General features: G+C 39.1%; 1 protein-coding gene across 2 annotated transcripts in view; it reads right to left on the reverse strand.

Moving 5' to 3' along the window:
- The window catches only part of SEMA3C (semaphorin 3C), a 116,512-nt gene that overhangs the window by 17,682 nt on the left and 85,171 nt on the right, over positions 1 to 13,659 (reverse strand). For both annotated transcript variants that reach the window (XM_063155615.1, XM_063155616.1), the window contains 2 exons: positions 12,228 to 12,372; positions 7,528 to 7,750 (listed from right to left, as the gene is read on the reverse strand). In XM_063155615.1, the coding sequence (XP_063011685.1) occupies positions 7,528 to 7,750; positions 12,228 to 12,372 (368 nt within the window). The remainder of the gene's footprint in view (positions 1 to 7,527; positions 7,751 to 12,227; positions 12,373 to 13,659) is intronic.

Here is a 13,659-nt window from a genome sequence, read left to right on the forward strand (position 1 = left end):
GATGAAGCACTGAGCACTGCAGGAGACTTATGCAAAGCAGTGTCTGAGCTGTTTCTGAGTATATTTCACAATAGGTAATATTTTATGCTGTAAATCAGGCATTAGAGATCATCAAACAAGTGCAGGTGAATTTTTTTCATGTTTGATCATTGTATGAAATTAGAAGGTAATCCTCTTAAAATTCATAAAATTGAACAACATGGTTTCCTTTGCCATTTACTTGTTCCTTCCAGAAATCCATTTGAAAACAGTTGTCCATTGCTATGGTTTTACACAGTCATGAAAAAGCTACTATGTCTCCAGAATATCAACCTGCCACTAGAAAAGAAGAGCTGGTTTTTGCTCACCACTTTCTTCACTGGGAGCTGTCTGCAGCCTCGCACCAGCTCAGCAGTCTGTGAGTCAAGGGGAGAAGGACAAACAAAAGGGAACCTCCCTCCAGCTGACAGCAAGAGGACAGGAGTGACTCAAAATGCTTTTCCATTTAAACCTGCTTCACAAATGGAGGTGTCCCAGCTTGACATTAAAGACAATGGCACTGAGATCACATTCCCTCTGAGAGGACTGAAAAATTGGGAACAGCAAGGGGGGAAAGTGCAGGCTAAAAAAAAACGTGTAGAATGTATTCAGAGTGGGAAATAAATGAAGAAGGAAGGCATTCCAATAAATGGAATGGAAGCATAAGAGACAAATCATCATCATCATAATTATAATAATATTTCTTGAAATGCAAGACATGATTCTGGACTGATATTAATCAGCTAAGCTTCATCAATACCAGTTAGACTGTGACTGATTACATTAATTCCTGCTCTGCCTGACCACAGACAATGGAAAAAGCAAAGCTTAATGAAAAGCCATGAAAAATACAGAGGTTTTTGACTGAATCAGAAGGTCTGAGTATAAAACTCATTCTCTGATTTTTGACTAGTTTTTATTTCCCCAGTTCTAAGTGAACACTGCAGCTGTCAGTAATGTGAGCCTCAAGGAGAGCTGGGACCCATTTACCCCTGAGCCACATCACATGGACAAACTGAGCTACAAATAAAACCCCCAAATTTTCCATATCATAAAAAAAATAACTCAATAGGCACCAACTTCTACTCTGATATGAGTTTTGAGAGGCTTCCCTCAGTAATCCCCACCCCTGATATGTCTGACACTGTTGGAGACCCTCTAAAAACTTCTTTTCCGTGTTTTACCTGTCAGCCTAATGGCAGCTAATTATTTCTGGCCTCTTATCTGAGTTGAACCTGATGTATACAAATAACCTTACAAAGAAAAAAGAAAGCACAAAGTTCGTAGAATGTTTGAAATCTGTCTGTTTGAGAAAACGTGAGGCTCAGCAGAGCACCTGAGAGGGTGGCAGGTTAGCAGCCAGGGCTGACAGCCGCATTCCCACACTCTGTGTCTGCTGTAACTCAGAGCTCCCACCGTGGCCACTAACCTCTCTGTGCTCAGCTCACTCATCTGTCAAATGGGGGCAATTTTTTTCCAGCTCATAATATCTCTGTGAAACTCCATAAAATTCAAGCTGCATCAAAGAACTAAAAGACAGATACGAATGATCGCACTTGAGGGTGAAGTTTTCGTACGGCCCCGGCTCAGTCAATCTTTTGGGACACAGCGTGAGCTTGCTTGAAATAAAACCTGAACAGGGGAAATGAAGCAGGTAGAGGCATGTCCTCTTAACTTACATATCACCTTAAAAGCCTGTGAAAAAGCTTTGGATGAACAGGTCAACAAAAGGTTATGAATGACTCAGGCACTATGACCACAAGGAAGAAGGAAATTGTGTCTGACGCCTGTTGTGCCACTGTTGTGTAACATCGTCTCCCCGAGTCACAAAGCTGCAGCCAGGAAAACTATGGGAGGCAAGCTTGCTCTTCTGACCAGATTATCTCTCAGTTGGAATCAGTAGATCATTTGGCTATGGCATTACTGGAGGCTACTGTTGTCAGCAAGGGTGAGTTTTCCAAAAAGACAGCCATCATACAACACCATGAAAATGAATATTGCAAACTTATGCTCTGGAAGCACTTAATGCATCTAGACTTTGAAAACAAATGTTTCATCAGAGGAGAAAAGATAATGAGAAACATCGATCAGCCTCATGCCACATCAGATGCATGTGGCTGACATTAATCATCTCAATAGGCCACATTGAAGTCTGTAGGGTCTTTTTATGACAGTAACTTAGATCTCTTTCCAGAAACACATATCATATCGTGATAGCAAGAAGCTGAAAAAAATCCCATTGGTGTCCATAGCTGTTTAATGTACCCAAGTTTGACCCAGACATTTAAATATTTTCATAACACCAGGAGCAATAAAAAAAACCCCATGAATAATCTTTTGGTTGTGCAATCTGTGTGTACTTTGACCAAAGGCTTTCGTGCTGCAAGCAGTAGGTGGCATGCTTAATAAATGAATATTAATCTCACAAATATGTTCTCATGGTGTTTTACTGCTGTCTTAAAACTCAGCTAGAAAACAATCTACCAAAGGATGAACACAAAATATTGAAAGCTCAGGTTCTTTAGATGTAACTGAAATGAGTAAACAAATTACACTACAACTCTAGGGTGAATCCCAAAAACTCAGGACTGAGTCCTGCCCCATGACAGAAATGGCATAATTGAAACAGAACTCTAATCCCAAATTCTCTAACTGAATATATTATTTCTCATTGCACATGGAAAAAATACCATCAGAATTACTCCAGTCAAATATGCAAATGAGCGATTATATTCTTTCCAAGTAAATTAACTCTTCAGTTTCTGTTTGGAAGACAAGGTAGGTAGACAACACTCTTCCCTTGCAGCACTGCTCTCTACCAGTCCAGACTTGCTCCTTGCTCCAAGTCAGCTCACGCCAGTCAGACGTGGAGAGATCCCTTAGTGGAGACCAAACAAAACTAGCAAGTTGTGTGAAGTGCTTTGGGAGTCTTCATGTTTACACAGAGGAAAAATGGGAGATTGTGATAATTTGAAAAGCATGGAATGCCACATGAACGATGTCTGCTCCTGGATTTATTTTGTTTGCTATGCAGGTAAGCAAGGGACAAAGACCAGTGCATTAACTCTGGGTCTGGAGCAGCCCCGTGAGCACAGCACTTCTGTCTAGGGGAGCAAAGGGAACACTACATTTAGCTCACACCAAGGTGAAAAAATTACAGAGCTGCCTATGCCCTCCTGTGCCATGGCCACATGATGGAAACCACTGGGGCTGTCGGAGCTCTGTACTTCTGTTATTCCTCACTTGCATTCAGGAGCTGATTTATTACTAAGGCTATAGAGGAGGAAGAGAGGAAAAGCTAAACATTTTGTGTGCTTTGCATCTGGCAAGACATAAAACACTCTGATTTCAAGCATGAGACAGGTCACTGACAGTGACAGACATGGCTGGAAACATCTCAGTTCAGCAGCAGTAACTCATCATTTGAGCTGAGTGTAATTGTCACCAGGTGTCAAGACCCATTGTCTCGGGCTGTGGGGCTCCAGGCTCCCAAGGAAATTATCACATGAAATTCTCCTATACAATGTGGTTTTTGCATTTGCTGGGATGAACTGACACTAAAGCAAATCCCCTCTGCATTCCTTTAGACACTTAATATCTCTATCAAATCCTCCTGAGTCTCACAGAAAGCAGAGAATAAAGAAAACAAGTTTCTCCTGTCAGTGGCTGAAACTTGATCACTTTTATTTTAAAGGGCTGGGAAATGCAGTAACTTGCATTGCAACGATTTCTTTGGAGGAAGACCTTGGAAGGTATCAATGTCCTGTGCCCTGCTCAGGAAGAATAATGCCTGCCCTCCAACTCACTAGAAAGCAGAAAATGATCCTTGTCTCCAGTGTAATGAAGAAGATAAAGCAATGAATATAAAGTATCAAGAGCTGCACTTTCTGTGTCTGATCCATGATGGGTCCTGTGCTGGTACACAGAGGAGATTAACATAAGAACAACCTGAGCTATGTTTAGTTTTTAACAGATCATGTGTGTGTACGAGGCCACATTCATCACCTAAAAAGAGTCAGATGGTCATCAAAGGATAAAACGAAATTACCTATGTTTACCTCTTCCAGAGTTATTAAAATGCTTACTACCAAATTGTGATTTCAAGGACATTTCAGCTTTTCAATAGTTTTCCAGCTTTAACTATCATTGCTACATTAACAATCTATATGGTCTTGGAACTTATGTCTCAATCTTTTCCACTAAGCTTTAGTAGAATTTGCCTCCAAATAACATTGGGTGCTTACAGAGCATTTTCAAACAATGGCACCACAATACATTGGAAAAAAAAATAAAACGCTCATTTGAAAGATTTGTACTAGCCTACCAATCTATTACTTTGACTAAATATAGTGATTTGTCAAGGAAGAAAACTAATAGTAAAGTAAAACTTCTCTTTTACCAAGTTTTCTTCTGCAGTTGTGTAACAAGAGCAGGATGCTCTCTATCAACACTTCTGATATTTCTTTAGTAGAAGACTTCTGCAGGAAATGAGAAAAATTATCCTAACAGCTCACTAAGTCAAAAATTGTATCTGCATTAATGAAACTAAAGGGAAAATGTGGGTTGATGTTAGTGGTGGGGAGAGGGACAGGAGAGGAAGAGCCCACCTTGTAGAAAACTCTGTCCTCATTAGGTTTAGTATTTTCCAACAGCTGCAGATAGGAGAGAGTCAAGAATACCCTAAAACTCATTTATCAGTTTCCAGTCAAGAAAACAAAAATATCCAGATCAAAAACTTACTAAATTCTCTGAATAATTAATTGCCCTGACTATGCCTTATCATATACTAAACATTCACTCGGCATCAGATGGAGACTTGGTAAAGGTTTGGTGGAAAAACATGGAATCATAGAATTCTTTAGGATGGGAAAGACCTGAAGGAACACCATCTGGGACCAGCCACCAGCTGGATGTAGCTCCAGGCCCCTCCACTCTCTGGGCCCAGCTGTCCAGCCAGCTTTATCCCAGTGAACAGTGCTCCCATCCAGGCCATGACCAGCTGGTTTCTCCAGGAGAATGCTGTGGGAAATGCTGTGAAAGGCTTTGCTGAAGTCCAGGCACACAACACCCAGAGCCTTTCCCTCACCCCCTGCAGGGTCACCCAGTGACAGAAGGAGCTCAGGCTGGTCAGGCAGGACCTGCCTTTCACAAACCCCTGCTGGCTGGGTCTGACCCCTGGCAGTCCTGCACACACCATGTGATGGCACTCAGGATGATCTGCTCCACAAGCTTCTGCACCCCTGAGATCAGCATGACAGGTTTGTAGCTCCCCATACCCTCCTTGTGGCTCTCCTTGTGGATGGGCATCACATAACTCCCAAACAGCTGGTCCTCCCCAGTGTGCCAGCACTGCTGCTAAACGATGGGAAGTGGCTTGGAGAGCACTCTGCCAGCTCCCTCAGTATCCTTGGGTGGATCCTATCCAGCCCCAAGGCCTCCTGTGTGTCTAAGGGGTGTAGCAGATCACTGACTACTTCTTCTTAGATTATGGAAGCTTCATTCTGCTTCTTATATCTGTCTTCCAACTCAAGGGCTGCGAGCCTGCAGAACTGGACTTGCTACTAAAGACTGAGGCAAAGAAGGCATCAAGTACTTCAGCCTTTTCACTGTTTCCAGTAAAGGATGGAAATTCTCCTTAAGTCTCTTTTTACTGCTAATTTATTTATAGAAACATATTTATTGCCTTTTACAGCAGTAACCAGATTGAGTTCTTGCTGGGCTTTAGTCCTTCTAATTTTCTCCATCCATAACCAAACATGAATTAAGTGCTTTTGTTTTCCTTTCACTGAACTGCAGAAACCTGCAGCCTGTAGAAGACATTTGGTGCAGCCCCACACTCAAAGCAAGTCCAATTATAGCAGGCTGGTCAATGCTGTGTTTGTTGGATTTTGAACGTTTTGAGTCTCTGAACATGGAGAATTCATAACCTCTCTGGATCCTTTTTCCACTGTTTGATCATGGTGATGGCAAAACCTTTTTCCTTTATATCTATTAGCACTGTCCCACGCTGCAACTTGTGTGAAATCCCTCACCTTGGCACTGAGCACCTTGAGAAGAGTCCCCATTTGTTTTTTTCCCACTAGGTAGCTGTACCCACCCATTTGATAGCTGTCAACAGCATTAAGGCCTCCCCTTAGCTTTCCCTGATAAACCCATTTTTTCAGCTTTTTTTCATACACCACATCATACAGTCCCTCAAGTGATCTTGCTCCATTAGGTCAATGTTTTCTTTGTACTGGTGAGCCCTCAGCTGGGCACGGTACTTAAAAAAGGAGCCAAATACAGGAAAAAAATCCTTTCTATCAACTTGTTTGCTGGATACACTTCTGCACACACAGCACAGTGTGCAGCTGGCCTCCTCTGGCACATGGGCACCCTGCTGAAGAGGTTCTTCTAAGTAGAGTGAAGAGAATTACTTTTAATCCTTTCCCCATAGAAGCCTGAAATTCTTAAGAGATTTTTCAGCACCCGCTTCCTAAATCTAATATAACAATATGGTTATTCCCAGCCCCATGTGAGTTTGTTGGCAGACACAGTTATTCTACAAGCAGAAAACAATCAGGGCCTCAATATTATGTGAACCATAAAAGCAATGCAAGTCATCTCTGTAATCATTTTCTGATGTTCAGACATATATTTGTTCTCCTAGAGTTCTTTTCCTTTGTTCTACTTGAAAGTAAAAAAAAAGTAAAAAAGATTAGTCTTTGTGCCTATTGACCTCTAATGCCCTGTTAAACCAGTGGGAGTTTCAGATGTGAGTGAGTCCTAGGGTCTAGTCAGAGTACCACTCTACCTGTCTGCTTCAATCTAAAGGGTGTGATTCATATCAGAATATTTTAAAAAGTCTAAATTTATCAGTACAAGAACCACTTAACCTGTTCCCTGCAGACTTCAGACACATAACATCAGATTCAAATTTGATGTAAGTAATAAACAAAATATAGGTTATATTAGACAGAAATTATTGTAGAATACTTGGATGAAGTTCACTGTGTCCACTACTGCTAGGACTCCAACCATTTGTTTCTTTTTCTCTGCTAAGTACTTCCATATTACTACTGTTTTCTGGAAGAGTTGTTTCTGCCTTTGCAACACCTTGATCAGATCGTGCTTTGCTTTAGAAGTAGCTTTCACAGCATATATTAAATAATAATGATGACAGTATAAAAATTATAAAGCTAGATTTGTTATTTTTTTCTTATGTTACAGATTATCAAAATCTAAAGCTGAATCATATTGCAGACAACCACACTCAAGAGAGATCCAATAAAATATATACCAGTGTTGTTTTTGTCTCAAAATTAAGATCAATACATTGTACCACTTGCACATAATGATGTCTATAGCAAAATGAAAAATACACAAAGTAAATAGGATTAATGGATTTTTATAACATTTCTGTAGATTGCAAATATTTAAAAAATATTTCTGAAAGCTATAAATTGTAAAAATCAGAGTTGATTGCAACACTGCAACAGAGGAAAATGAATGCTGCCAAATTTGTCTTACCTGTTCCAAGAAACAGGACGTGGTATCTCCCATCAGCAGCATTCACTCGATCCACAGCAATCTTTGTGTACTTGTAGTCAGCTCCTATCCTGATGATTAATGGCCTCTTGTGTATTGGGTAAATGGGATTAAACATCAAAGGGTGGTTCCTAATGAAGGTCACAACATCATCTGGAAACTCTTTGGTTGTCCGCACATTGGGTGTGAAGGCTCCTCCTGGACACTGTAAGAAACATGCACAGTAATGATGAACACTACTTATCACATTTCAGAGAGTTTTCATCTCCAGATCACTTACAAATACAGACAGAGAGTCGACAAAGGAAATTCCCAAAAAAAGCGCTTCAGACTTGGGCCAAAACTGACTATATTCCAGTAAGGGGAATGAAGTGTTGAATAGCTACACTTTGAACTCTCATCACTTCTGATAAACCAAACTGTATTTTTGCACTTTCAAAATCCAGCTTGATGGCAAAGATCTGTACTTCTGAACCTATTTCTACATGTTTTATGCTTCTAAACTGCCTGTTGAAAAAAAAATCCAAGAGGTTGGGACGGGAAGATACCAAACTTTTGCATCTGTTTTTTTCACAGAATTAGTTCAAAGGCAGAAAATAAAATCTGATACTTAATTGCAATTTGGCTAATGTTCTTCTTGTCATTTTGTTGATTATAAGATGATGAAAGGGCCCACAACTCATCTTCATTTGAAAGAGAAATAAGATGGAGTTGATGAGGGAGTCCCATAACAACTTATTTATATCTGAAAACGTTGTCTATGCATTCCCCTATGCCTTAGAAGTAACTGAAGTCCATGAATACTTTGGATGCTTCTTTAAATATCATGAAGAACCATCCAAATAATCATCCCTGAGGCATTCTGAGCCTCATGAGAAAATAAAAGCCATCTTAGAAAACTCAACTCTTTCCTGAGTTTGAAACTAAAAAGAAACTGTGAAGAAATCAGAGCTATGTCAGTAATTGGTGCAAAGTTCTCCATGCACTTATGTTAATTTACTTGGGTTTTTCTCTCAGCTACCAGTACCTCACTTCTTATTGCTAGTCCTGAGCTTTAATTTTTTCCCTTACTGTATTTCTGAACTGTGAAACTCTCCTCGGAGTACTGGAGATATTCAGAAGTGTTTCAACACAGTATTTTTCCAGCTGAAAAATGATTTGTTCAATAAAAAGCACTTGATGGAAATTTGTTTATTTTGATGAGGGCCATTCTTACGTCTAGGATGGAATTTCTGGTCAAAACCACAGACACAAAATAGCCAGTAGCTTAGGGAGAGATTTACCTCACCTGACTCCTACTCTCTTAAAGTCAGGCATTTATTCTTAGGTTTCCTCTGTAGTCAGTAATTCAGACTGAACACCCTGCTTTTAGATGGCTAAAATTACCAAAATGAATCATATTCTGAGATGGAATCTCTCTGGGGATATGTGAGTCATGTGTCCAAGCCACCTGATGAGCTGCAGTGTTAGAATTTGGGTTTTCACCTCCCAGGGCATCCCCGTAACCACAGGCAGGAGTGCCTGTTCTACCCTCACTGCTAAAGGCTGTTCCATATTGTGCACACAATGAACTATTCATTGGGCATACCAGGAAACAATGAGAGAGGGGACTTCAGCCTAGTCACAGGCTTTAGAGTTTTCTTCTGGCTCAATCAGGAGTTAATTATTTATACAAAGTAGAACAGCTCTGGTAGGAACTCTTCAAAAGAAATTGCTCTGGCATCAGTGCCCTCCAGGAAGAAGAACCAGAACTCAGATCAGACATAGGTTGTTTCTCTTATCTGACATCCTTGTTGATTTATTTTTCTGGGCTCATACTTATCCTAAGGGTTTTGTTTTGGCTCTCATTAGAAATGATGCTCTATGTTAATGCTCCAGGATTGCTCACAAAGTTCAATTCTTATTATCTTGCTTGCTCTATCCTCTCCGGCATATTCATCCTCATTCCAGAAAATGTATGGAACTATCGGTTAAGATTAGCAATAAATGCCTAAAAAAGAACTGCATTAATCATTAGCAAGATTATTCTACTTGGTAGTGCTCTGCCAGACCTCAGTTCCTTTCAAGGGGGATTCTGTTTCACAAACAGTTCAACTTAAACTTTCCTGTCTCACATAGCTCAATTAGAAGTCTTTTTCTGATACTTTCAACCCTTCCATTATTGAGCTGGAGTCATAAGACTTTTGTCTGTGACTTATTGCAAAAGTGTCTGTGCTATGATTCACACCAGCATGACCCTAAAAACTTACATTATATCATTGTTCCGAGCAAAGCTTTAACAAACATGTTTAATCAATTAACTCTTTTGCTAAACCAGTGACAGGCAAAAGATGATACTGAAGAAACCCACAAGCTCTCCCTTTCCAGCAGGGATTGAATAGGCATCCTTCACAGGTCATTCAAGAACTTGTCTACACAACTTGTCACAGTTGATTATCAGAATTCTTTAATTTACAGCATATTCTCCAATATGCTGTAGGTACAAAAACTACTTCTGTATACTCTGAAAAATGGAAACTACCCTCAAACATCACTGAGTTTAGTAGCAAGCTGCCAATTATGTATTTCTTTTTCCATAAGTAAGTTTTGCTTGTGGAGAAATAAGAAACCACTGGTATTTAGTGAAGGCCAGCCAAACACTGCTGAGCTGATCATGGCCAAAAGAACGTATTGCTTCATTTAATCCTACTGAAGCTACACTGAAGCCTTTCCATTGTTTATCCAGTGTCCTGCAACATGATGAACTTTCACTTCTACCCAGAGGTTTAGTATGAATATCTCTTTAGGCAACTGCAAAGTAGGACTTTCCATGTCATATAAAAAGGCACCCCTGTCTAGCCCAGCATCCCAGAAGTTATAAAAAAAGTACATTCCAGAGAAAAGATCAAGTCCCACAGACTGCAAACTTGGCTGATCATTTTAACTCTTTGAGCACAAATTCTCAGCAGTGAAAAATCCCCATGTCCCGATTTGGTATAAGTGAAAAATAAAGTTTGTGGCACACATTGAAAAGTGGAATTTTTTTTGGCAGTGAAATAAAAGCAAAGCCAAAGAAATTTCATCTTAGAAAATATGACTTAGGGATACTCTGTTGTGGCTGAATCATGAGGAAACACAAAAGCCAGTGATCCAAAATTGAGCAACGGTCATCTAAAGGAATCTCTATGAGCTATGATCTAAGAATTTATCTTCCAATTCAGAGCTCATCGACATGGCAGTGGTTGAGGAAAGACATACAAACAAAACACTCTGAAGCAGCAAGAAACTGAAATATGACTAATCACAAGAGGGTGAAACTTCCTGTTTAAATGGGTCTTTTTTCTAAAGCCTCAGTGCACTCCTGAGATTAGAACTGTACTAATTAATTGCAAGGAAAGACTAATGCTAGCATTAGACCGTAGTGGAATGTCAGGTATTGATTAGTTAATTCTAGAGATCTGGGAATGTAAAGTCCTAACTCTTACAGCCAGCAGCAAATGCACTAAAATGTCATGAAGAATTGTGTGAACAGGGATTGTGTGAACAGGGAGAGCTATTCCATGTATCTGAGCTATTCTATGTATGAGAGAGAAAGAAAGAAAAAGAACAAGATTTTGCAGCATGAAGACAAATCAGACTGAAATAGTGATATGGTTAAAGGTTCCCATGGGGACTGGCAAAATTAAAATAAAATTTAATTTCCTGTGATGAATGGAAAAGCACCAAAGTGTTAATCTAAAAAAATATAACTGTATTGTTGAGAAATAATTTATGATTCTCTGCATATTTATTTTGCTCTGATACTTGAGAAACTCTAAGACTTCATAGGAGTCAACACACACCCACACAACCATACTTCATTTAACAAATATGGATTCAGAGATCATTCTAGAGAAAGTTCATACATTTTTCATTAAAGCTTGAAGTATCAGATGTTACATTTTTGCTACATATAAATTAAGAATAGTTAAAAAAGGTAAGTAAAGAAAGGAAAAAGTGCATTAACAGCAATTTGTATACTTCATGACATGAAAAGTAAGAAGAAACAACAGTTTTGTTTAAATATTTCATGAGATACTTTTAAACAACTTGGAAACAGGGCTAGCTCTAATTGTGTACAGAATTTAGCATTCTTGCAAGGAAGATGATGGTGAACTGCATAGCAAGAAAATGCTTTTATTTCTAGGTCTCTCTTCTAAGATTCAGAACCTGGCATGGTATGACTTAGTCAAGTGACAAGTCCCAGAAACCTTGTTCTCTAAATCTCCTACTACATCTCCTAAGCATCTGAGTAGAGGTGCAAGATTCTAGAAAACTAAAGAAAATTCATAGAGACACAAGACATTTGGATCCAGGCTGTGGAACACACTAATAATGCTGTCTTTATATGCTTCTTTATTTAGCTACATTTTGCACAAATGTACCCACAAAATGGAAATGTGCATGCAAACAAGGCAACTATCACCTAATGAAGCAGAAAGAACAACTAACACTTTACATGACTTTTAATTCTTTCTAGAAGACTTACAGACACAATGTGATTTGCAGTTGGATTTGCAGGCAACTAAAAAGCAAATAAAATAGTCCTGAGTCGTAACTGTCACAGTCACATACAGACTTTTCTCCTGGAGTAAATAATATTTATTTATGCATTAAACAAGGACAAGCAATTGGCAAGACTGAATAAACATCTTTGTACTTACGGTGCCAGGTCGTGGGTATGGAATTCTGCCCTGATATGGAATGAGCTGGTGGTTTGGGCCCTCCTTGTGTGCAAATGGTCCATTGAACACAGTCTGGATGTCAGACAGATGATACACACACACAGCTGACCCTTTGAATATGGAGCTGGAAGACAAGAGAAAGATAGCATTGCAATCTACCAAGTTTTTTACAGCTTTTCCAGAATTTTTTGTGGTCCAATGATGAAAGATACCTCTAACATAATATTGTATACAATTTATTGCTTTTATATGGATTTAAAACATTTTAAACCAACTAATCTAGCTGCCCAAGGTGCACCACTACTTCTTAAGACTTAGCACCGTTTTGAACAGTGAACTGAAAAAAAGAGAGAGGCAGGCACTACCCTACTGGTGCAAAAGGAAGATTTCCTAATGCTAAATATAGAAGAAATATAATCTGGCTCCACTTAAATCAATGGCAAAAATATTGCTGACTTCAGTGAGGCAGGAGTTTTATAAACTTTGTACTGCCAAGCTCAGCACAAGTTTCCATATTAACCACAAGATCTCCATGAGCCTCTTAAAATATATGGCTAAAATATTAATCAAAACACCCAGAGCAATTACAATTGTTTGGATTATTATAATCCGTTTCCAGCTTGTTTTGCAAAAAATGGGGACAAGATTTGGCTGTAAAGGAATTACTCCTATACAGTCCTCAAATCCACACATAAAACTGGTCTTATGAAGACCCAAGGTTGAAGCTTCCTGAGGGGAACCCATGTACTCAGCTAAGAGAAAAGTGGGCATGTTCTTCCCACTGCAGATTCAGCCATGGGTCCAGGTAGCACAAGCCCTGAATGGTCTCCATCACCCCGTGATGATGAAGGGCACTAGGGGAAAATTTTCCAGATTGATACTAAGGCTGACTATAGTGATTAAACTCTCTCATTTTCCCTCTTGCTGCATGCAAGCTTTGTGGTATTTATTTTTAAAAAATGGAAACTCCAGACAAGTCTAAAATCTGCCTAGTGTTAGCTATAGGATGAAGATAATCCAAGTAACTGTTTTCAATTGAAGAAGAAAAAACACTCCAGAAAAAAAGCCTGAAAACATTATACAAAGTGTCTAAACAATAGAAGTGAAATCCACATTGCTCTCAGCTATATATGGATTAGCAGAATGAACCTTTTAGATGGATTATGGTATTTGTGTAAATTTTACTAGGTATTAATAGATTTTGAGAAATGCATTTAGTCTTTCCAGATGTTTTATGTTAGATTTACAGCATATTATGACACTAAAATAATTTAGCTCAGTATTAATCTATTTCCTTCTGTATGATTTGGATAAAATACCAGTAGTTATTACTTCCTGTGATGTTTCTCTCTTGCTACTGTTATGAGTTGGAAGTCTACAGAGATGAAGATACAGGAACTATTAGGGAGTA

This window comes from Melospiza melodia, chromosome 4, assembly GCF_035770615.1.
Source record: "Melospiza melodia melodia isolate bMelMel2 chromosome 4, bMelMel2.pri, whole genome shotgun sequence".
Lineage (NCBI taxonomy): Eukaryota > Metazoa > Chordata > Aves > Passeriformes > Passerellidae > Melospiza > Melospiza melodia.